At 42.1% G+C, this 25,790-nt stretch overlaps 1 protein-coding gene across 1 annotated transcript in view; it reads left to right on the top strand.

Moving 5' to 3' along the window:
- The window catches only part of SELENOF (selenoprotein F), a 75,970-nt gene that overhangs the window by 49,005 nt on the left and 1,175 nt on the right, over positions 1 to 25,790 (top strand). The window contains exons 3-4 of the mRNA XM_069232303.1: positions 13,567 to 13,630; positions 24,490 to 24,539. Of these exons, the coding sequence (XP_069088404.1) occupies positions 13,567 to 13,630; positions 24,490 to 24,539 (114 nt within the window). The remainder of the gene's footprint in view (positions 1 to 13,566; positions 13,631 to 24,489; positions 24,540 to 25,790) is intronic.

Below are 25,790 nucleotides of genomic sequence, written 5' to 3'. Positions count from 1 at the left end.
GCCACCCGGGAGAATTCGCACTGCCCGTTATTCTGCAGCCTCCAGTATCCGGTGCAAGGAGCGTTGGGGGACGCGTTTCAGAGAACCTGGTGCGACCAGTTGCTTTACGCGTTTCGCCCCCATACCCTTGATTCCTCGAGTGTTGAGGAAAATTCGCCAAGACCGGGCCCAAGTAATCTTAATTGCTCCGGATTGGCCAAGGAGGGTGTGGTATTCCGACCTTCACCAACTCTCAATGTGCCCTCCGCTCCGTCTCCCTCTCAGGGCAGACCTCCTCGCAGTCGCAGGGGCAGGTTTTACACCCCAACCTCCTGAGCCTGCACCTTCATGCCTGGAGATTGAACGGGGCAACCTGAGTTCCTTTTCTCTCCCGCCTGATGTAGTGGATGTTATCTTAGCGGCCAGGCGACACTCCACTAAATCTATCTACGCTAATAGGTGGTCTAAATTTGTGGTATGGTGTGGAGAGAGGCAGATTGATCCCTTACGTGCTCATTTGTCAGATGTTTTATCTTTTGCTTTGTCTTTAGCACAGGGGGGTTGTGCAGTGGCTACTGTTAAGGGTTACTTGTCTGCCTTGTCAGCCTTTATTTGTCTTCCAGACCAGCCTTCATTATTTAAATCTCCTATAGTACTTAGATTCTTGAAGGGCCTTTTGAATAAATTTCCTCCAAATCCTTTCGTTATGCCTCGATGGGATTTGTCCTTGGTCCTAACTTTCCTTATGGGGTCCCCTTTTGAGCCTATGCATTCTTGCCCTTTAAGATTGTTAGTTCTTAAAACAGTTTTCCTGGTTGCTATAACATCTGCAAGGAGAGTGAGTGAGTTGCAGGCTCTATCGGTAAAACCCCCTTATACAACTTTTTATGGGGATAAGGTGGTGTTGAGGACCAAGGCTGCTTTCCTTCCGAAGGTTGTTTCACCCTTTCATTTGGCACAGACAATTACTCTGTCCACGTTTTATCCTCCGCCTCATCCTTCAAAGGAAGAAGAGAGGCTACAACGCTTGGACCCAAAGAGGGCGTTAAGCTTCTACATAGACAGGACGAAGGATTTCAGGCTGGAGGATCAGCTTTTCATCGGATACGTGGGAAAGAGGAGAGGAAAGGCAGTCCACAAGAGAACACTCTCCAAGTGGGTTGTTCTTTGCATTAAAATGTGTTATTCTTTAGCAAAGAAGGATCCTCCTGATGGTATTAGAGCTCATTCTACCAGAGCTAAGTCGGCCACTTCGGCCTTGGCCAGGAGTGTTCCGGTGGTCGACATCTGCAAGGCCGCAACTTGGTCGTCCCTTCACACTTTTGCGAAACATTACTGTTTGGACTCTGAGGTCAGAAGGGACGGCCATTTTACACGGTCAGTGCTGCAGGATTTCTTGGTTTGACCATTCAGGCACCAAGCGCGGTACTGCTTTGGGAATTCATTACGTGAGGAATCCACAGGTAGTTGTATCCATCAGAAGAACGAGTTACTTACCTTCGGTAACGACTTTTCATAAGCTACCTGTGGATTCCTCACGGTCCCACCCGCCTCCCCGTTGCCTGTTTGGTCTGACCAAGTAATTCTTGAGTGTGCTCCTCTTGGCTTTGAGGATTAGTATATTGTGTGTGTGTGTGTGTGTGTGTGTGTGTGTGTGTGTGTGTGTGTGTATATAGTTTATATATTTTTATATAGTTTATATATTTATTTACTTGTTTTTATAAAAAAAAATATATATATATATATATATTAAATTAGTAGTCCATCTTTTCACAATGAAGTGTTGTTTACAATGTCATTAAATATGGCTATTGTCTTTCATCTCAATGGATTATTGTTCTCAGGCACGTAAAAAATGTTGGTACTGACGTCAGCACGTCGGCGAGGACCTCTTATTGCCTGTATGACGTCAGACGGTGTCGCGTGGGCAAATGTGACGTCCTCGTCGACGTGCAGAAGCTAGGAAGAAGATTTCCGTTGAATGCTGGCGCAATGGGAGTATTCATTAGGTGAGGAATCCACAGGTAGCTTATGTATCCACCAGAAAAGTCGTTACCGAAGGTAAGTAACTCGTTCTTTACTTCCATGGAAGCAAAAAGCAACGATTCTCAAAACATGCTGTTCAATACACAACAACAATAGAGTAAATGGCATACCTCTGTGGGTTCTCCCAATAATGACCAGCCTTTACCCATGGAGCAGCTGTTGCATTTGCCATGATACAGCACCAACTAAAGAACTTGACCTAGGCCTACAGACCCTTAGACGTTGAAACCGCACACAAATCGCAACTCCACAAATATAATCTGCATGGTCAACTGTCCCTGTAACTTATTTGTTGAAACTTGTTCAAAAACTACACTCTGTGAATAGAGGACACCATGAGTATGATTTCAAATGGACAACCAAGTCAGGCGGGCAAATATATCCTTGACACAAGATCCATAGGTGTCTTTAGAATACAAAGATCACTCATATGTGAGGGGATCGTTCTCAAAATAATAAGAATACTTGTCTGTATCACTTTTCTCATATATCTGATACAATAGTTTACATCAAAAGCAAACATTTTCTTTCCCCTCATTGTGTTCTTCATTATAATACCATAAAATAATAGTGCTTTCTATAAGGCCCAGTAGTTTTCCTAGCGTGGTACATTTCCTAGACCGAGCCACTGCTGGACCTGTACCCTCTGAGATGTGTATTTCTTTGATGGATGATTTTCTGCAGTGATCATGCCGGGGGCAAAACCAGTTAATTTGAACATAAAATCCCTTACTCCTGCTTCGTAACTTCCTGTTTCCTACACTTTCCTACTTAGTACGCTGGCTTGCCATTCACATTCAGTTCGAACCGTTGTTCCAGTGAACACATTTCGAATACTTGGTTGATGTAATTGGTAATTAGATTATGAAGTCGCCTGGATAAGGGCATACAATTCACAGACGTTTTTGTGTTAAAATAGTGATGTTATTAGACACCAGATTTCCAGAATTTCATTGGTGTATTACGGTTATGATGCGAGTGTGCCTGCAGTTCAGCTGGACAAGTACAGCATTATTCAGTTGTAAATTAAGTGGACTAAGCTTTTCGAATCTCAAAAGTCACCTTTGTACACTGGAACAAATAAACTTTATTGTGTTAGAACAAAGATTCCTCTGTGTAGGTCTGGCTCAGTGGATCTGTCATGAATCTAACTCTGTTTAACAGAAGCACAGTTTGACTTCTGTATGACCTCGCAACCTAGAAATATGGGGTACGTAATTGTTCCCTATTTGCAACTCCAAGCCACTCTTCATAAAGCACATTTCTTTACAACAGCTGTGTTGAACGGTATTTTTTGATAGCCATTCACTTTGCTTTGGAGAGGACGGTTTATAAGCCTCATTTATAAATGCCAGATAAATGTAATTTCGTAAATATTGTAAAGAGGTGCATTGAGTTAGATATATATATGGTTTTGATGGCCTCCACTCCGTCTTTTGCAGCTATGTAATTTTACCTATTTTTAATGTCTTTATTGTGGGATAATACAGAGTTTTTATTAAGTTTACTAAATGATTTGACTTACATAATATTGTAGTAGATCATCGGCTGGCTGGTGAAAGTCCGTGATTGGGGAGTGGAGCAGTAGGTGCTGGGAAGGATTGGAGGAGCATATAGTAAGCTTTGAAGGAAGTTTCGTCAGAGAATTTTAAAAGAGGTTCCTGGAAACTGTGGAAAAATAAAGGTTTTGATACGAGCTGTGTTAGTTTAATCACCATGTGTCCCACACTCCTTTATTATTGATCCACCCTAAGCTCTATTCTATCCTTGACAGTGGGGTTATTCCTATTGAAGACAGCTAATAGCGAACAGCACTGAAACTTCAAGCGAGCCCATAGCGTCAAGTAGCCACATGTGTACCAGAAGTGTGCAGTACCCATAAAGCAACATCACATACATATTCTGTTTGAAAGTTCATTTTCATCAGGTTTTCAGAGTGTGATTAATTCAGTCACCTTACATGGATGAGTATATGGGGAAGAAAGAAGGACATGTGCCTGACCAGCTTAATTAAAAAGTTCTTAGTAAAATATTTCTATGAGAATGGCATGTAAGTAAATTTCATCCCAATTGTATTGTCTATTTTGCCCTTCTCTGTGTTTGTTGAAGTGAAAGTGTAATCTCGGCTTTTAATGTTTTTATCCAGTTTCTCACAGTACCTACGTCTCTGCATTATTCCCGAGGTATATCCCTTCCAGATCTCTAATCTCCACCACTTCTTATTTGGTTTCTGTCTCTACTTATTGGAGAGCCTGTTTTGGGGGCGTTCCTTCTCTGTGATTACCGCAAAAGCACTGATCGCTCTTCCTCTTGTCTTCCATTCTGAACCACGTTTACTCAGGTTCTGTAAAGTTCTGAAAAACAATTTGTTGTGTTTCTCGCTTTAGTAATTTCCTCTTCTTACAGCATGTTTTCTTTCCTGCAAATGAGCCTGCAGGTTGGTACTGAAAGTAGTTTCCTTCTGTTGGAGAGCTTCGCTGTACAAATTAAAGAAGCAAGCTAGTGTTTAATTTATTAGGACCTGAGGGAATTGCATGTTTGTGATGCTGAAGAATGCAAGTTGCACTGCAATCATTTTGTGTTTTAAGACCCTGGTTACAGCACCACTTTGTTGTGATTTACTGGTCTAGCATCAGCATACATTAAAGTCGTTCAATACTTTTTTGCAGACTGCTTGACATTTGCTAAAAGGGTGACCACTGCTTAACTGAGTCTTAAAGAATCATTCTCTATATAGAAATTAGTTAACTATTCAGCTTCCGCCGACATAAATGAGAGCACCAACGTTGATCGTAGGAACTTGGTATTTTGTAGTCCTTCTTTTATTGTACTCGAGATAAACGTTCCCCAGGACCTGTGCTTTGAAACATCACCAAAGTGTGTGTATTGGATGACAGCCAATTCTAGTCAACATAGCCCTGCCTCTCATTTCTCATTCCACCCCGTCATACTCGTTGTCATGTTTTCTGCCTATTTCTATAGGGTTGAAATACTGCTGCGTTCTGTACTTTATATATAATAAGACAGTGAATGCGTGAACGAAGCCTTGAAGCTTCCCATTGACAGACACACTTTGCTTCAGGTACTTCGAATTGAAAGTGTGCCTTTAAAAACTTTCACTCCAGTTTCTTCTAACATGGAAGTGACAGCAAATACGAATCGAGAGCATTGACAGCTACATGTTAGTCTTGTAACCAGGTTGGGATAAGTATTTCTGAAGCACTACTGACATACCCACTATGTATGTTACTATGAAGAACACTGCTGATTCCCTACATAGTTCCAGATGGCTTCTGTCATTGGACCTTTTAAAGGAAGATAAATTCCATCTTGTCCCAGTTGATCTGTTGTTTTTTTTTTTTTTTTTCCCAGTTTTCTAGCAGAGACTGATATTTAGGGGGGGGGGGGGGGAAACACAAGAACCACAAGAACAAATTGACAGCCCTTGGTTCCAATGGATGCCGCCTGCCTGAGTCTTATTTTTACTGATTTAAGTAATCACACATCAAGTATTGTTTTGGATTAATTATATCCTCCATTGATTTGCTTCTGTTTCCTGGGAAAAAAAGCTGCCCTTCACTACTTCACTCCTAGCCTTGATGAGCGGCATTCAGTTTGAGCATCGTAGGAGTACACACGTTTACATAAGGATACAGTTGGTGGGGAAATAGAGAGAGGTCTGCGACCCTCCAATGCTTCACCCAATAATTACTCCATCAGAGACCAGACCGTTTCAGCCTCTTTTCAGTGCTATCCTGCTCTGTTATATAGCCCTAGCAAAACATAATGTTGGCCCTAGTTGTGCGACTGTTGTGCTCTTCAGCAGGTAATTATAGGATCACTTCCCAGCACTAACTCTTGTGTATGCTGTTGTCGATCACTTACTTCTTCCACACTGTAAAATAGTGTCACACAGTGGGACCCAAAGAACTAAATGCGTGGTTAAGAAAACATTTACTTTTTACCTTCTTTTGTAACCTTAGTTCTTAATCCGTGTAATTCATCACAACACAGACTCCATTCACAAGTTCCTACCAGGCACACGATTCCTGCCCAGTTTAAAATGAAGGTCTTCATAAAGAAGAAAGTGCGGGCATGACTTTGTAAGACAGAATGTGAAATGCAGGAGTAGACCTAGCAGATTACAAAAATCTGTTTTTTCTGTGTAGATTTAGTCAGTGTAAAGCATATGAGGGAGAACAGTGAGGCACACCAAAGTATTTTTGATGAAGCATATATATTAGCATGTTTGTTGCTATATGAACAACCAACTTCATCAAAAGCCACATTCCTCTAGCAAATATAAATCATTTCAGCAAATGAGGAAACACAACCACTCATTTCCCCAGTCCTGGAGCACTCCGATCAGGTGACCACCAACCAAGCCCGGAATATCACAACCAGCAGACAGGTAAGTCTCTTCTCTGAAGGCCAGTACCTCCACCCCCCCCCACCTCACCCCTACCCCACCAAACGGCCTCACTCTCATGCATATTTTCAAAGACTTAGAAGACCAACCACAGACTTTATTTACACTTTCTTCAGCGAGTGCACATTGGTCCATTCCCTTATGCCGTTCCTCAAGAGTGGGGAGGGTCAGCACTTCTCCACTTTCTTAACAGGTCGAGTTTGGCAATCAACAATTCAAGTCCCACCAATGTCCAGGAGCCCCAACTACTATCCTGTTCAGTGGGGGTAAAGCAATTGTGTGATGTAAATAAGGGACACTGGCAAAGGTGGAAAGCGTCAGGTGGGTAAATGTATTTTCTTTTTCCAAGATATATGCTGTTTTGGGAATGGACCATCATGGTAGTGTAACTGATGAAGATCCTCTGTTTGCCCCCACATCCAAGAAGTAGCTATAGTTCTGTGCTTTCCTGACAGTCAGAAGAGAGGCATATAAAGGCACCTATATATTAATGGACTGGATAATTATCAATTATATCTGCAGCACTCGAATAGTTGGAGAAAACTGTTTTGGTTGCATTTTCCTGTGACATTGAGATTAAAAAATACTGGCATGATGGAGCACGTGCATGCTTTAAGATGCTGTGGTCCATTGACAGTTGGGAAAATTCAATAGGCAGAACACTGGCCATGTGAGGGTGTCTGTTCCCCCATAGGCTTTGAAAGTAAGAACTTGTCTTGTTGCACTGGATAAAAAGCATCTGCAAAGCCATTTCGCCTCACTTAGCTAGTACTTGTTCACTGCCTTAATGGCATTGCTAAGGCTTGCAGAATTTTCAGAAACCAAAAGCAGCAGGTAGCCATTTAAGTGTGCTGTTTCATATACATCTTAGATAGCAGTCAAGTTGTGTGTAAATGCAATGTGTCTGAGATCTTGGAATGCTATAACACTGTGTGTTCTAAACAGTGTTATACTGTTCCAAGATGGCTGTTGTGTAAGTCTAGGAAGAACATGTAGAGTAGTTGTACAGTGTATCAAGTCTGAAACTAAGCAGTGTAGCAAAAAGGCAGAATTGCAAAAAAGTTATTATTAAATTCTGATTTTTCTCATCGCTATTGAAAGTCCAGAATTAGTGTTTGGGAATATGAAATCTTACATTTACTAACCGGAAAGCATGTTAGTTTCCTAAGAAAGGTATGCCTATCTGTCTTTGTTTTATGGACAGCAATCAGGACAATCTTAGATGTGTGTGCACTACAAGGACTTTGAATATTACTTTAGTTATTCTTGGGACCTTTGTTTTACTGAGCACAGTTATATAGGATCATCAAGACTGGTATCTCTTCTTTACCCATCTCCAAAATATAACCAATATTAACCCATCTCAAAGTCAGGCGAGTTATGTTGTTCCAGACATTTTTATAACAATGTATTTTCCAAGCTAGGCTACGAACACAATAAGTAATGAACGAAGTGAAGGAAAGTCCGTTGATCACCTGATGGCATTTGTCACTCAAATATTGCTGGTTTACTTGTATATACGTACAGTGGTTACATGGACAAGTTTGCACTAGTCTTCAAGTGAGAAGCCTGGTGCACTGTCTCATCGTCCCATACCTCGGATACCAATCAAAACGGCAAGCCATCTGCACTCTCGTAACCTCCAGGCTTGACTATTCCACCAGTATATACCTCGGCACACCCAGATTCATTGTACACGAAATATTTTAAAAAAATCAGAATGCTGCCACATGACTCCTTCTCTGCCTTCACCAAAGAGAACACGTTGCTTCAGTCCTGCAGTCACTCAGCTAGCTCCCTATAGCTAAAAGGCAATATTGAAGGCACTCTGCATTATCCACAGAGCCCCTCAAGGAATAGGTCCACAATCCCTTTAAATTAAATTTGGTCCCAACAGGACACTGCACTCCAGGCTTTCATCCCACAAATGATCATTCCACCCTAAAATAATAGATCCGGAGGCACTGCTTTCTCAGTAGAAGCATTCCCAAGCTCTGGAACTCATTACCAGATACTTTTCAAAGCTTCCGGGAACAAATGCACTTCAGAAGCAAGTTTAAAACAGTTATTTCCAAAATAATTACTTCATTCCACAACCCTAGAATTAAATCTAGCAATATAATCGCACCTTCAGTTTCAGTCTACAGATGACATACCACAGATATGGAACAATCCTACCAGCACACTTCTTTCTGTATCCAGGTAAGCGAAGAAGGTTTGACCTGGTGTTAGCCTGGGTATTATATAATATGTCAATTCATATATAAGCAGTTTGGCTCATACTTGTATCGTAACACTCAGCAGTCCGCAGCCACCTGTAGCTTAATCATCTGACACTGACATTAGGCATATATGCTACAGGTCTTGTTGGTCAGCTAGTAATGTACAAGCAAATAAACCAGCCATTATCAACTGAAAAGGCGTTGAATAACTGAAGAGATCTGCAAGTCCCAGCTGGCTACACAGTTTGACCACTTCTTTACATCTCACAGTGACATTCAGACATGGGATCATAGTAACAAAGCCCATCCCAGCAGATCTCATCAACATTTCTCTTTCCAACCATGCTTGCTCATGGCCAAAAATGTTAAACAAAATATCAGGTTGGACAACATTAGTGCAGCAACCAGCAAAGTAGACTTTGATCATAATAAATACCAAAGGGACATGCAGACCTGCTCTAAGCTGCCAGACTATTGAAACCCATAACCCGTGCATCTCTCTTACATCATTTCAACCACCAGACTGTTAATCACAGCATCCCTTAAAACAATAACCGCACCTTCGTGGTAATCCCACATGACATGGAAACGCTTCCCACATAGGATCAAAATAACAGACAGCACCCTTTCAATTACATACCCTACACTGTATAGCTTCCTGCCCAAAGATGCAGGTGCTTCGGAGCCCCACATAGGGATAGAACGCGCTATATAAATTATGTAATACATTACGGTACAATTCAACTATCATGTTCAAAGCCAATGTCAGTCGGTGGATGTTTGTCATGGTAGTCATTTGGAGAGAAAGGGGAACAGTGGGGGGAGGTGTTTAAATAAAGAGCACATCAATGCCCTCTGTCGCAGGAGGAGGTAGAGTAAGGGGAAAACAACTATGTGAAAGCTTTAGGTGTATGTCTATATGGAACTTGAGTGCTGAGAGAGTAGAAGGACCAGGACATACAGTTCCATCATGTGCTATAGTTAGATGCCACAGAAACCTACAAGGATGCATCCATCCAATCAAAAAGCAGGGTGAAACCTAAATGCTCCATGGCTGGACAAACACAAGAGTATAAAGTAAAGCCTTCGAATTGATTGAAATTGTAAACAAAGCTATTACAACATAAATGGGATAGACCTAAAACCCACTCTGCATATACGATAAAATCATGGTTACAGTGCTTTGACAGACCGCTAAAGCTTATTGTAGTAAGCCTGGGCTTTTTATGGACTTGTTATTCAGTTGCTCGTATTGCACAAACATTTCCTTGCCTGGCCTAACAACAGAAAAAAGCTTCATTACTTTCCTTCAGTGCATTAATGCACATATGTCCCCAGCTTGCAACACCAGCAGGCAACACTAAACCAATTGATAATTTGTTTACGAATAAATTGTGGGGTAGGCTACAGTTTATATTAATTATGGCAGTTAGAGTATTTTGGATTTGGCACAACATGCTCATTTGAAGACCGTTTTTATTGCCACTGTTGGTCTCTGTGTTATTTGCAGCTCTGTATATTTACTGACGTGCATGTATCGTTACATGGAGGAATGCTTTTAAAGGATTTCCGTGGGAAGCTCGGTCACGTTGATGCTGTAGGCTTCGAACCACCTGCTCTCAGCGCCTGCACAGAGCATCACGGCCTCTCGGTGCTACCCTGTGTGTTATTGGGCTTCCGCGATGAAGCTCAAAGTACATTTTTCTTAAATTGCATGAAGACTAATTTGTGAATACAAATTAATGTTCGTCTTAACCCCTGACCACTGTTTAAGGATGAAATATATCGCTCACTGAGGTATTGGTACCTGACGTGTACTCGGGAATTTAACTTCCACTCGGTTTCATTGTGGCCCTTCTTTTATTAGGGTTGAATCGTCAGGTTGAATGTGTGCCCGTGTATGTTATTGGAAAAGCGCTTCTGGTCCGTGTAAGAGCAGCGGGACTCTGAAAAGTCTTAGACAGCACCTGGTGTATTCTGCAGCTTAGCTGCTCCTACTGCACTCCTGGGCGAAAGTGTGCATTTAAAAAACATGGCGAATGGTGGCGCACTTATGAGGGGTTGGCGTATTGTGGGGCTTCTTCAGTAACAAACATTCGCTGTTTAAGAAAGGTAATGTTGAAGCAAATAAAGGGTATCGATTATGTAGTAGTCTGATTTTATGCTTCCCTCGTATAGCATGACTCACTTCTGTGAACTCACACCGTGCTCCCCAGCTCGCCAGTATTAACCGACCTCTAGTACCACTGCGTGACTGTGGGCTTAATCGGTGCTTTCAATGGAAATATAGAAATGCAGGTACTCACTATTTAGAGTGTCTAATGCTCCTATGAAGCGCAGGTACTCTCCCATTAAATGAATTGCAGCAGTGCTGAGAAGTGCAGGTACTGAGCACGGGACAGCGCCTGCCCATTTAAAGCACCGGGCTTATTTAGGGTCTGCATTCACTACTTCTCCCTGTGCCGTGCATTGTGCTCTCCTTTATTTGATCTTCCTCCTGCCTCACCCCCTCCTTCCCCATCACAGAAGATACCACTTGATAACGAAGGAATTTGTGGTGTAAGTGGAGAGAGAGGTTAGACACTAAATCGGGAAGCGCAGAAAGTCTATTGGCGCGTGCACTAGTTTAAACCGCATCTCCCTGGTCTCAAGAGACCACTGGGAAAAAGTAGATTGGCAAAAGGCAGACCTCTCTACTCCTCCTTCCTTAGGTCTCTGTGGACCCGAAGAAGGCTGGAAATGGCGGGTGATGCGGTGCTGTGGCGCCAAAGGCGGCCTCCTACTCGACCTCTCGTGTGTTGTCCAGCTGGAGACCTTAGATCTTTTTCGTGCTCTGCATTTGCTCGCTGCCACTGATGAGCATGAAGCCAGCGCTGCCCCCCCTCCCCCCCCCACCCCCCTCCCACCCCCCTCCCACGCAGTTTAAGAACGTGCCCCAGCAATCTGAAGGAGGAAGGCAAGTGTAGAGGGAGCCGGGGGAGGGTTACATGGCGCCCTGTATTATTTTTTATGCGTAGTGGGGAAACGGACGGGATACAGAAAGAGATGGGGGGGATTGGCTGTTAGGATGGCATTTCTTATGCAATATTATATATAATACATAAAATGACAGGTTGAGTCGTGCCTCAGTAGCATTTGAGTTTGACACCTCACTTCATTGGATACCCTATTTTGTACTCCTAATAACTTTGTACAAACCTTGGAGAAATATTTCAGAGGACAGTAGCCAGTATAATAGGGTTTTCCATAGGAAATAGTGTTGTTAACTTGTAAACCGGTGATCGGGTAGTGGCTACATTTTTATGGTGAAGCAGCATTTACGGTACTTGAGGCCTTTTTTGGTTCGGTGTAATTCCGTTCAGCCATTTTGGAAATAAAAGGCAAATGTTGTTGTGTATTGCCAATGTCAAAGTATGTCTATTTTTCAGAAAGTTTGCGAACGGCATACTGTAGAGTGTAGATGGACCGACAATAGGACTCCAGTGCACATGCACAACATTCCATGTAGATGCATTGGAAATTCAGAACAGTTTCCTCTCAATCACAAACTGTCTCACTTTTGCCCAAGGCCGAGGCTGTGAGATTGCCACCCACTTCATTTGCAAAGTGATGGTGAGGAGTGGTGTATACAATGTTAAACACAATAAACCCACCCTTAAATGGCAAGTCACCAACTGTACTCCCACCATCACGTCTGCATAACTCATCAGAAAATCTCAAAGCCACATATATATACAGCATCAGATGCTCTTCACAACCTCTGCATGCGCTTATGTCCAAATCGCCACCGATGTAGACCCCATACCTCCAAAGCCACAATTGTCTGCTCACGTATACCATCATATGTCCATGCAGCCACCATCAAATGCTCAAGCAACTGTCCTGTTATTCACACACATCCTGAAATTATAATCCCACCATCATATGCTGAAACACCCTTCCTGCATTTGCGCATCCCCCATTTACTAGTGGTCCACAATGGCAAAGAACTTAGCCATACTATTATGCATCCTTTTACAAACTTGTAAACATAATTATTGATTCTCTGCAGCAGATATGTTTATATGTCTTGTGAAATAACAGAGTTGGATGTTGACGTTGATTTAGTACCACAGGGTCGGGACACCAGTTGAAAGTAGAATCTTAACTTGTGAATTTCAAAACTTTTTAGTTTTCATGGTAAATATTCTGTCAATAAACCATACCCGTGCTATCTAACAATACCTACTTACCTTTAGCCTGTCTCTTATTCTCACCAATAATATGCATAAACTGACATTGGCCGCACTAATGATCACACCTAACCTCTATTAGTTTAATCTACCACTAAGAAACTGGAGCAGATGCATTGAATAGTTTCTTTAAGAGAACAAGACTAAGCCCAGTAACCAGTAGATCAACCACTAGCCATTTTTTCGGAGCAGTGTGCTGCTCAGCATAAAGTGCTTTAATGCCTCATCAGAGGTAGTGAGGGCAATATAAGTGCATTTACAACGCTATACAATTTTAGGCAACCTCAACATGCTTGTAGTTTTAGATGTTTTTTAGTGAAGCAAGATGAGTGCTTTAATTCCTCTCTAGCTGTTATTCTACATGCTGTAATTGTCACATCACACAAATATAAATATTTTATGAAAAAAGCATATACATGCTTTTATCACAATCCAAACATGAGGACTAATTTAAGACCCCTTCAAAATCATATATTGAGCTGTGTTTGGCTCTTTTATTAGTGCCTAGATGTTAACTGTAATATTTTTGACTTTCAGTGATGTACAGTCCGTTGACTTGATCACTTATATTGTTCAAATATTATGGCATAAGCCATGAATATACGTATGTTATAGTGATGTATGTTTGTGTTTCTCATATTTTTTTATTCTCTTACAGCATTACGCAGGTGCTATTCTTGAAGTATGCGGATGAAAACTAGGGAGGTTCCCTCAAGTCCAAGGTCAGTATTCAGTTTCTCAGTTTGTAATGGTACTTAACACTGCAGCTGGTGGTGGCATGGCTTGGCAAGATTGTAGCCAAGACATTTTAAGGGGCGCCGACTCCTTGCTGGTCAAATCCTGCACATTTCTGCCGGAAACCCTGTAAAAGTTGCCTGCAAGCCCTCTATGTAATTGGCTGCAACTGTCCTGCTTTGTTTGTTGCAGATGTTTCTGGAAGAGAACACTTGTCCTGGGGCTTAGGGAGAGAGAGGGCAGCTCCTCCACTTTGTACTTGCAGTAGCCTGGAAGGTATATGACGAAGGTGCATACGCCTTCTGGGTGTGAACAAACTTCTTGGTCTGTGACCCCTGTGGTGCGGGGGGAGCTGAAGACTCTTATCCCTCCCATGTGTATACAGGACCTGAGAGGGCTTTGGCCGCTGGTGTTCCTGGCCAGTAGGTGTATCTGCCTAGCCATGGACTTAACCCCCTGAGGGGGGTGCAAGTATTGGGGGGTGTCAATAACCAGGTGAGACCTTCTACCAGGTGGTGAAATTGAGTGGGATTGCCCCCTGGGAACTGAACTGTGGCGCTGTCCTAGCTTTCTGGTGGCCCCCGAATGGAGGAACAGTCCTTCATGGGCATAGCAATGATTTTTAATCTCTGTAAAACAGGAAACAGGAAGCGGTGGACCTGGCACAGGGGCCCTGGAGCACTGAGATGCTGATCCAATGTGGATCCACTTGAAGCTGAGGGTTGAGCACCAGAGAGCTCATGTTCTGCCTGCTACACCAGGAAATCTAAAGACCTGCCTCTCACAGTAGGGCCCCCCAAACTTCGCAACAAGGGTTCACTAAGCTATTTGTTGCTACCCACCTGGTCTGCTAACCCCCAAAGGAGAATGCAGGAATTCAGTGAGGGCAGGTATTGCCTGGGTGCATCTCCCATGCTTCAGCGGGCAGAGGGAGGGCAGAGGCTGGACCCCAACACCTAACCCCAACTAGGTAGAGGGTTGTGTGCTGCCCACATTGTGACTAGTACAGGGCAAAAGCCTGCAGGTATCACCTAACAGGCGTAGGCCTAGAACAATGGGTAAGGATAAAGCGGACTGATATTTACAGGTTAATACCACTAACCAATACACATCCTAACAAAGCACCCATCTTAAGTTGCTAAAATGTGACAGACATCATAGTTTTGAGTGCATGTTTTATCAGTTAAATAAATATGAACATATAGCATTTCGTGACTAAATTTTCAAAACACTAAATAAATACCAATAAAATGGCCAAAAAATAAATATAGGTAAATACAGACGGAAATGTTAAAAAAAAAAAAAAAAAAAAAAAAAAACTGGCAGCCCCAGAAATGATCAAAGTAAATTTGCTGCTCAGCAACTCAAGGGAGGTGGCAAAAGAGTCCACACAGCTGAGGGGGACTGTTAAGGAACTGCAAACTGAGGTGGCTACCCTCTAAGACCAGATGACCAAAATGACAACCTGAAGGATGCTGATGGCAGCCTGTGAAGGAACACTCAGATTCCTGGACTTGCAGAAGGGGCCTTCATGGAGCAATTTCTTCAGTTGATCCCTCAATAACTTTAGCTGGAGTGGCTATCAGAAATGCTCTCTAAGGAAAGGACACACTGGGCAATAAGTGCCTGGCCACTACAGGGAGGGCTATGGAGATAGGGAGATGTATATTCAAAGCAGTGAGGAATGCTCATTCTATTCAGTATGGGAATCGTAAGATTGCCATTTACCTGGACGATATGAAGAACGTGTAGTCTTAAAGAAAATCATTCCTGGAAGTGAAACAAATTCTACTGGCATTGAACCTCAAATTCATGCAGCTGTCTTCCCCCTGCTTTTAAGTTATAGCAACTTCGGCAGCCTTAGGATGTTTGGACCTGGCTTGAGATCTGGGACAAGGCTCCACCAAAATATAACTGTGCTAACTTGGCCATGCTCTGGATGGAGTAGATCCTGCAGCTTTGATGGGGCCCGACTCACTCTCTGCTGAGGTGACAGACTGTGGAAGAACAAACACCCTGCATACTTATACAGGAGGATGACGCCATGCGAGATGAGGAGTCACTCTCTTCATACCTCTTGTGGGAACCGTCTAGCTTACCTGAACCAATAGCCAGTGACAAGAAAGGGAATGCTCATACTTGCACCTAGCTTGAAGAAAAAAGTAACAAGGGTGAACCTACACGAACGTCCACTTTGCTATCCTCGCAAATGATTCTTGTTGCCATGATGTTGCCAAACTGTGGTGTGTAGTTCCAAAATAATAGATTTCTGGCATTTGAGCAGGCATGGGAGGTATTTGGAGTGGGGACTGTGCAGTTCCTCCAGTATACTCTGCTGGCTCACATTACCAGAGAAATCTCATTTCAAGAAGCACCCTCCAAAACAAATATTATGACACAAGTACTAAGCCCGTCTGGAAGCAGGCGAATAATCGCATCCCTCTACACAGCATAGTGCCGGATGGAAGGGACAGTAGCACAGAACACGCCCAAGCGAAATGGACCGGTGACTATCCAGAGCCACTGACTCAGACTGCGGAAAGCTTGGGAACAACTTAAACACTTCTCCGCTGAAGCATAGAACACATGGTTTAAATCCAGACAACTTCATTTTTTTAAAATTCAAAACCTACATTACTACAAAGAAACGTGCACTCATATCCCCTGGTAGATCACCTGTCTACATTAGGTGCAGATCATAGTGCGCCGAAGTGCTCGAGAAAGGACAATAAAGTGACGGAAGATGTAGCTGAATGGGCCAAAGTGTTGACATATTTGATCCCTCGAATAATAGGAAACCTTGAAAAAAGTGCATAAATAGTAATGTACAAGATTATTTTGATTTTATTTTCTTAGCATGTAAATGATCACGTGGATGTTACATTGAATGGGAAGTGTTGGTATGATAAAAAAAAACGGTGGTATTGCTCTTTGAATGGTGTATGGTACATGTATATTATTGTTGAAAATCAATAAAGATTTTTAAAAAACACTACGACTGGTATGCTGAGGAACAGCTGATTTCCTTAATCTCTGCTTCGGCTGTCGTTAATGTGGGACAGACATATCTGTATAGCCTTAGCAGTCACAACTGAACCACAGCCTGTTCTATCCATATTTCTAATGGATTGATTGTAACCAGATGATCAAAAGTAAGGAACCACTCTCTGATAACTTTGAGGTGCAGAGACCTTGTCCATCCAAGTCTATCACTGGCTCCGATTTATGAGTAGATAAAGCATATGCTTGTGCATGAGGCAACTTTTCAAACTTGTCCCTCCCTTTTTTATACCAGTAATTCCAGGTCTCCTCTTTGCTGCCATGTCTACATTTCTAACACAGTGATTTTGGTAATTCCTCCTACAATATACATTTGCCTTGGTGGCAGATATTTCCCTTGTCCGGTTCCATACCTCTCAAATTGACATCCTGACCATGTACGTGTTCAAGCTGATCATCTTAAGTTTCACAACTCAGTTAAAACACAGCACTATACCCACTAAATTTCTTTTTCAAATTAAACAGTGTATTTGTGCTCTATCGAACTCCGCACTAAAAAGGCATGCTGGCCTGCAAAGATGTTGCCTTGTTTTGAGGGGAAGTGATGTTTAGAATTTTTGATTTGTGCATGCTGACTTTAAATCCAGATACTCGGCCCTTATTCCTGTAGTTTTCTCAACTAAGGAAGATGCGGTTTAAGCAGGCGTAATCACTGAAAACCAGTACATCATTGGTGTGCATTGTCAGCTTATACCTATTTCCTCCAGTCCTTACCCCGGTGATCTTCTCATTTCTATGTAACCTCTCCGTAAATGGCTTCATGGTAAGCATGGGTAGCAGTGTGCAATAGGGTATATCGCAGCCTTGTACTCCTGTGTATGACCGACACTGGATAGGAGCATGCATTCACTCTAATAATGCTCTTCAGCTCTTTCTACTTTGCCAGAGCCCAATTTCGACATCTGGGTCCAAACCTAAGAGCCTCAACAATCAGAATGAGTAATTAACAACTAATGTGGTCAAACACATTTTCACCGTGGAGTGAAGTAAATATGGCATTCTTTTGGTGGGCTTAGTGTACGTTGCCAACAATATGAAATGCTTTTTTGTGTTTTCTCCACAGTTCCTTCCGGGTATAAAACTAGATTGTTTTCATTTATCAGACATGGCCAGAGGAAGCCCAACCGCGAGTACATTTTTGTGTGTGCTTTCATCAAGAATCTAGACATATGAGGACTACTTAAGCTGTGATGTTTGCCTGGTTTGGGTATCGGAGTAAACATTGCCACTGTCATTGAATGATCCATTACTTTTTAGACAGTAAAGGAGTTCAATACACCTTGTAGAACCTATGCAGGAATCTTACGGAAAGATGACAGGGGGATTTTTCACTCCCCTTTCCTTTGTCCAGTTTCGCCCCAGAGCAGGGGGGGGGGTGGGGGTCCCTGAACCGGTGTAGATTGGATTATGCAAGGAGGGCACCATCTTTGCCCTTCAAAGCATTTCCAGAGGGACTGGGAGGCTACCCCTACCATGCCTGTAACACCTATTTCCAAAGGGAGAGGGTGTAACACCCCTCTCCCAAACAAAATGCTTTGTTCTGCCTTCCGGTGCCTGAGCTGCTCAAGCAACAGTAGGGCAGAAACCTGTCTGTGAGGTGGCAGCAGCTGGGGCCAGAAGCCTTCTGAGAAAACCTCAGAAGGCTGGTAGGGTACTGGGGGTCCACTGTGGAGCCCCCAGAGTGCATGAAATTGTAAAACCAATACTAGAATCAGTAGCGGGGTACAATTCCCAGGTGATAGACACCTTACATGGCCATATTCGGAGTTACCATTGTGTAGCTGGACATAGGTATTGACCTATGTGCAGTGCACACATAAAATGGTGTTCCTGCACTCACGAAGTCTGGGAAAATGGTCTGGGATGACATGGGGGCACCTCTGCTAGTGGAGGGGTGCCCTCACACACAGGGACTTTGCACCCAGCCTTCAGGATTGGAAGGCCTGACATATAGGTGACTTATAAGTGACCTGGTGCAGTGAAAATGACTATGAAAGGCTGAGTACACCTTTTCACGCAGGCTGCAATGGCAGTGCTGCAGAAGCCTTTGCATGGGCTCCCTATGGGTGGCAAAAGTAATGCTGCACCCCATAGGGATCCCCTGGGACCCCAATGCCCTGGGTACCTAGGTACCATGTACTAGGGACTTATAAGGGGGCACCAGTATGCCAATTTGGGATGAAATACTGGGTGACCAGTATGTTGTGCCAAATTAGGGAATAAAGAGAGCATAAGCACTGGGTTCCTGGTTAGCAGGATCCCAGTGACACAATCAAGCATACTGACTAACAGGCCAAAAACCATAAGCACTGGGGTCCTGGCAGGCAGAATTCCAGTGACACAGTCCAACACACTGACAAACAGGCCAAAAATGGGGGTAACCATGCTAGAAAGAGGCTCCTTTATCACACATCCCCTCTCCCCTGAAACGGACAATAAGGTTAACTTGGCCATTTGAGACTTTGTTGTCTAAATGGTGATAAGTGGAGAGTAGATCTGCAATAGGGTGGTTGCTCCCTTAATCATCCACTGTATGGTCCATTCCCTGTGGAGAGGTGAACCGCCCTGTTTGGGGATTTTTAGCTAGCAAACAGTGCAAGTGCGTACTCTGAGATTCCCTATTTGTAACGTTAAAAAGTTTTAAAGTGGGGCAGTGTGACTGTTCCTGGGTCCTATGTCAAGACAGGGCTGCTGTCTTAAGGATTGCAATGCTAGACAGGGATGCTGCCTTAGCAAGGCTAGAGCAAGTCAAAACATTTGTCCCCATGGCTCTAAGAGTGGACATAGTTGTGGTCCCTCTTGGGTTGGAGCAGGGCAGGGCTGCTGTCCTAAAGGCTCCACATAAGGCCAGAGCTGCCGTCCTATGTTTTTAGAGGTAGTGCCAGGGCGCTGCACTAACGTTTCTCGGGGAGGGCTGGAGCGTTGCTCCAAATTTATCAAAACAGTGCAGCTATGCTTGTCTGTTTCTGTGTTTTCACAAAGAGGGACATTTACCTCTGGCAGTTGAACTGTGGTAGCTGTGGACTCCCTTGGTACAGGTTCCACCCTGGGAAAGGTATCTCCCACCACAGTTATGGGTTCCTTAGTGGTAGGGTGGGGAAAGGATTCTTTGATACTCTTTTTACCTGTGGGGCGAGGAGGATCCTGAGCCTTCAGGGCTCCTTTCCTTCTTTGCTTTTTCATTTCACTTGAAATAAGAGGAAGCAATTACTCAGGGATACTCAGCATGGATGCATGGGCCCTAAGCTTCTGAAATCGAACCCACCTTTGTTGTACTAAGTGCAGATCTGTCTCATAGGCCATCTATCACAAGATTAAAAACAAGATTACCCCAATCTCCTTCAGCAGTGTTTACGACATCCGTTATTGTCCTATTAGAAATGTATGTTGTTAATCTGAGGTGCGTGCATGCATGTTGGCTGTAGTGTACCCGACATAGCTTTTAGAGATCATCAAGGTCACTGCTCTTCCACATCGCCGGGAATAACTTTCAGAACCTCACGTTGGCCCCCCCCCCCCTGCACTAAAAGAATTGTGACACTAGTTTTTTGCTGACTCTCAACTACTAAAACTGCCTTCGAAACCATTTGGACTTGAACTTGAACCAATTGAGCAAGTGTGTCTGCCATATTAGAGATATGTGACATGTTGTATTATATAACATAATTAGATCTGCTAAGTGTGTAACGAGTGCATTTAAACCCCCATGTTAACGTAGATCAGCTTCAGTTTTGTCTGAAATGTAATTGCAGGTCAGCTGTGACTTTCTTGGGGCATCCATACTTGATCCTTTGGAAGTCAGTTTTCTTTTAATTCATAGAAAAGAGGCTTGAAATCTGCTCCGATCATGCCCAATTCTGTTTTAGTCTAAGGAAGCTATGTATTATCTCTTCCCTTTTTGAGTGTGTCTGTCAGGAAAGGGGTCTATTCCTTCTGTGTTTTTTGCCTTTTTTGTTTGCTTTTGTTGTTAGAGCTCATTAACTTATTTTCCTCCATTGCCAGCATATCTTCTTCTTTCAAGGTACCACTGTTTTCTGAAGTAGACCTGGCAGATTATGTTGGATGGACCCAGGTCAATTATGAAAGTTTCCACTTCCTGAGCTCTGTTGCTCAACCACCACGGAGCAAACCCATTAGTTTTGAGTTACTGTTTGCTCCAGCCTCTGCTGCAGTAGTGGGCAACCCAGAATCATGATCAGTGACCCTATAAGTCCCACATGAATTTGTGTTAAGCGAGATGGATATGGGACAAGGACTTTCAAGAGGAGTTTCAAGTGCCAGTCATTCTCTGAGGACTAGGCAGGGCATCATCCCAGTCGTCAAGGTTTTGTGGACTGTATTGTGAATGTTTCCTACACCTTTAAGGCAGCGGTTGCTCCAGAATACATTAGTTTGGATCAGTACAATAATGCAATTTGAGGTGTCCCAGGGCATGAGCTAGGATAGATATATAAACTAGTAATTATTTCCTTACAGTAGAAATGAAGAGCCCTGCTTTATGTGGTCCTTCGTGGGTTTCTGTTGTTACACATGCATGAGAGGCTAATGGGCTAAGTTTGTTTCAGCATATAATGTCTCCAAAAACTGATCCTTGTTCCAAAGCCCACTCTGGATATGCTGTGCAGGACCACCCTAACATTTTGAAACATAGACTAATGCCACAAGCTGAATGCAGTCCTGACCCTTCACTCTTTGTTGGCAGTGCTGTTCTTTTGGACACATGGTGGTTGTCAATTGATGAACTGACTTGTAAGAATTAAAGACATTATGGGCCAGATGTACCAAATCTTTTTGTATTTGCAAATGGCTCAATTTGCAGACCACAAAAGGCATTTTGGTATGTAACAAACCCAAATTGTGATTTAGTAACATATTACAAAATTGCAGTTCAGATTTGCGATTACATACAGATTCGGTATCTGGAAGGGGCATGTTTAAGGTGTTTCTTCCAAATAACAAATCGCAGTGGAACTAAAATCCGGTTTCAAAACATCAATGTATTACCGACTCCTGAAAGGTAATGGTAAAGCATTCACCAACAGGACCCCTTGCCCTTTGCGAGTGTTCAAAAAATGTTTAAGAACAGGCAGTGGCCCATGAGACTCATAAGAGATGTTACTTATATTTTTTTTTTTTTTTTTTTTTTTTTTGTACTCATCCTATTATCCTTTAAGGAAAGAAGGCTGTCTTTTTTTTATTTTTTTTAAAAAGATTGCTTTATTTTATAGCAATCACAAACATAGGGGTCTACTGACCTCAGTAGGCCACCAACCCCTGTGATGGCAGCAATTTATAATGGGTCATAATTTCCAACCTGTCTCTTTAATATTCATGAGCAAGATGGAAATACAACCCACCATGGAATAGCATTTTGCGAACAAAATAATAGTACATAGGCTGGTTCGCAAAAACGCTATGGATTCAGTAAAAGCTTGTGGGCAATTTGCGATGACTTTTACCTACTTTGTACATCTGGCCCTACATTCTTTGAGGCAGTCTGCTAAAATCTAAAACCAATGGCGCATTGTTCCAATTACCTCAGTAACCAGTCTACTTAGCTGGTGTTGCTATTACAACCAAAAGTGAATCTGGGAACAGAGAAATGTTTTAAATCTAGTCTATTAGTGGGTTTCAAAAGCAAATGTTAAGGAAAACCATAATTAGCTATCCAAATTGAGTGTTTCACATTATTTGTCTCGGCAGCTGGGAAACTACTGGGCTCATCTGTAATTGTTGAAGGCTGGGTTACTGCAAAAAATGTTGTGTAATGCAAGCTACAATTGGTGCCGCTAGATTGGCTGCTGATGGCCATCCACTTGAAATTTAAAGTGATTCACTGAAAAGCAGTGGAAATATTCCACATACCGCATACAAACAGTGCCATGCCATCAAAACATGCAGAGCCATGTTATTCAAACGAGGCTATCCAAATGCATAGTTTTATGCTGTACAACAAAGATGGGTAAATGTTTTCTTCTCCGTGCTCCACTTGGTGGAGTAAGCTTTTTAGCAACCTACGATTAAGGCTGTCATTCTCTTTTGTAAGTGCAGATTGAAATCCTCTCTGGTATAAAAGTATTACCTAAAGTCATGCAGTGGACATGATAGTTGCCTTTGGATGATATTCATAGTGAGTGCTAAACAAGCGCAGCATGCCTTCATTCTCTATCAAAGAGGTAGAGTTGAGTTCTCCCAGCAGATGTGAACAGGCTCTAAAATAGAGGGAGGGATGTGGGCTCCAGACTTACCAATTTCTTTCTATTGACGGATACAGGATGTTTTTTTGTCTGCATTTCCTACTGTCCGTCTTATCGGAATAGCGAAAAGAATTAAATAGAACATGGCCAGTTCTGTTTGAGCCAACTAATTTGGTTCAGAGTTGCAGATATTCATTTGTACAGTTATTATTTCCGCTCATTTGAAATGGACGACTTTTAAAAGCCGAGTCTGGCATATGCAGTTTTTGATTTTGCTGCATTTATCTTTTCTGGTAAGTTGTTGTACCAGCACGCTGTACGACATGTGCTAACATGTTTTGATGACATTTTACCAGTAAGTTAAGTCGTGTGACATTGAACTGTTCAAAGACAGTCCATAGATAGGTAGCTTCACCTGCACCCTGGATGTGAAACTCATCCAACGAGATATCGCTCCTGAGTAGGGTAGTCTCACTGACTAGCATGAAGGAGGGGACCTGGATTGGTGTATGGCAGCAGAAAAGTTAGTCCATGGAGGGTGATAATGTTTGAGAAATCGGTGAAAGTATTGTCCCCTTGGTGAGTTTGTTAGACTATCTGTCTCCCTCCCCCCCCCACTCCCAAAAGAGCCTGAGTGTGACTGTGGTGTCTGATTTAAAGTGTGGGTAAATATGAAGATGCACTGTCCAGCCAGCTCCACACCTGAATACACCACCCATATTACAACCAATGGTGATGTGACACCTGGTTATTTTTGTGCAACCCTGAATTAGTCAGGATTGGTTTTGTTTTGCTTGTTTTTCTTGCAAAATGCAATCTTTTTTTGTTATATATGCATGGTATGTAGTCATGTGTAGCAGGCGTCTACCATACAATAGTCTTACCTTCTTCAGTGGGACTGATTGAGTCTTATTGCACAAAAACAATAAGAAATTAAATGAGCATTAGTGGTTTATGATTCTTTGTTTGCCATTAAGGCCACTTTAATAGCAATTTTTTAAATTTTTTTATTGAAGGGATACATGTTTCCTTTCTCCTCTCTGTTAATGTTTACATACATTTATTGCCCAGAGGGGTATTAGCAATCAGAATTAGTTTTTTAAGCATTGATAAACCTGTTACTTGTTTCACGCAAGCCTTGCTTGGCAAAACGGATATCGGATCTGCTTTAGAACTGAATGAAAACGCGTTTTCGTACATCCATTGAGTGTAGGAAAACGTTTACAAGTTAAACGACCATTCAAAGTTATAACCATTATTAATACTACCTCCTGTGATGCAGTAACAAATGTGTCTATGTGAAAATTAATGTATTCTTTTTTTATTGCCATTATTTAATTAAAAAAAAGTAATACCCTTTTTAATAACCAAATCGGTAAATTTATAGTATTACAGCCTTGAATTGCAGAAGGAATGTGTAAATCATCTAAAATATCGTAGAATTTGAATTATTGTATGTTTTGAAGCATCCCCAAAGCCCCATTTTAACCAATCATGAAACTGTCTAGAATACTTTACAGAATTAAGAGTAACCACATTTACTGGCCTAAATCACAATACCTTTAATTTGTTTTTGTTTAATTTCTTAGCTTTTGTCAGGAGTGACAAACCAAAAATGTTCAAGGGGCTGCAAATCAAGGTACGTCAAAGTAAACTGATATTGCTTAATTCTGTTGATATTTCCAACCAACATTTTTCAACAGGATTCTGTTCATTATACATCTCCTCCATTTAGACTGCAAATCATAAAAACGTATCCTTTCTTTCAGGAGATTTTGAAAGGTTTCGAACAACATATGTAAATACATTATGTAGTAGTAGTATGTATTAGTAATCTCTCCCCTAATCTGTTTAGCTTCATCCAGTTTTGTGAAATTCTATGTATACATATTTTAAATTATTTGTATATAATATTAAGTGAATTAATCTGTATTTTAAAGTCCCCTTATGCTTGAGGCTCTATTGTAGTGTTATTTAACTAATGCATATATAGTTTTACTAGCAAAAACCCAAGATTCATGTCTGTCGTCTAGACAAGTGGCTGAGAATCGTTTGTCATCTCAGTATAAAAGGTTTCTACAACCTTAATGTGTGTAGAAATTCTGTGGTTTAGTATGAATCTGCGAAAATATGCATGCTTGAGTTCTTTTTGTCATGTTAGCCGTGAACGGGGTACGTATCATTAATAGAAATTGAATGTTGATTATTTCAGTGTTCAGCTCTCCTGTTTACTGTGTGTGTGCTTGCATGGACGCACCTCTATTACATTTTGACATCTACACATGTCATAGATACCCCTTGGTTCTGCTTATGCTTCTGGTTACCTGTATGCTCTAAAACAGTGGTCCTCAACTTGTGGTCCGGGGACCCCTGGGGGTCTGCAAAGCCTCCTCAGGGGCTCTGCGAGTGCTTTGAAAATTAAACAATATTAACAGATTAAGTCCCCAGTTTACAGTAATGACTTAGTGGGGAAGAGGGGGTACCTGGACTCCAATAATGAGTCAGTGGGTGTCCCCAGGTTCTAGTTATCTTAAAGTGGGGGTTCGTAGAAGTCAAAAGGTTGGGAACACTGCTAAAGCAATCATGAAAAACGTTTTTGAAAATCTAAAGTCCTCTGTACCAGGCATTTTTCATTTTTATGCTGTACATTCTATCTGGTTATGACTGTCCACCACTCTGTAAGCATTCTGATGTTTGGCAAGGTACATCTTCCACTGTTAATTCTAGTTTTTCATCTATAAGAATTTACCAGTCTCCATTTTATAAATTTTTTGTCATTGATGTTTGTTTTTTTAAAACATTTTTTTTTTTAACTTAAAAGTAGATGTTTTTCAATCATACACCCCTATAAACGTTTGTGTTCTTTGTATGGCTGTATTGGGCTGTTTGA

The sequence above is a fragment of the Pleurodeles waltl genome, chromosome 4_2 (assembly GCF_031143425.1).
Source record: "Pleurodeles waltl isolate 20211129_DDA chromosome 4_2, aPleWal1.hap1.20221129, whole genome shotgun sequence".
Classification (NCBI taxonomy): Eukaryota; Metazoa; Chordata; class Amphibia; order Caudata; family Salamandridae; genus Pleurodeles; species Pleurodeles waltl.
The sequence above is the reverse complement of the archived record's forward strand: the minus strand, read 5'-3'. Positions and strand labels throughout refer to the sequence as shown.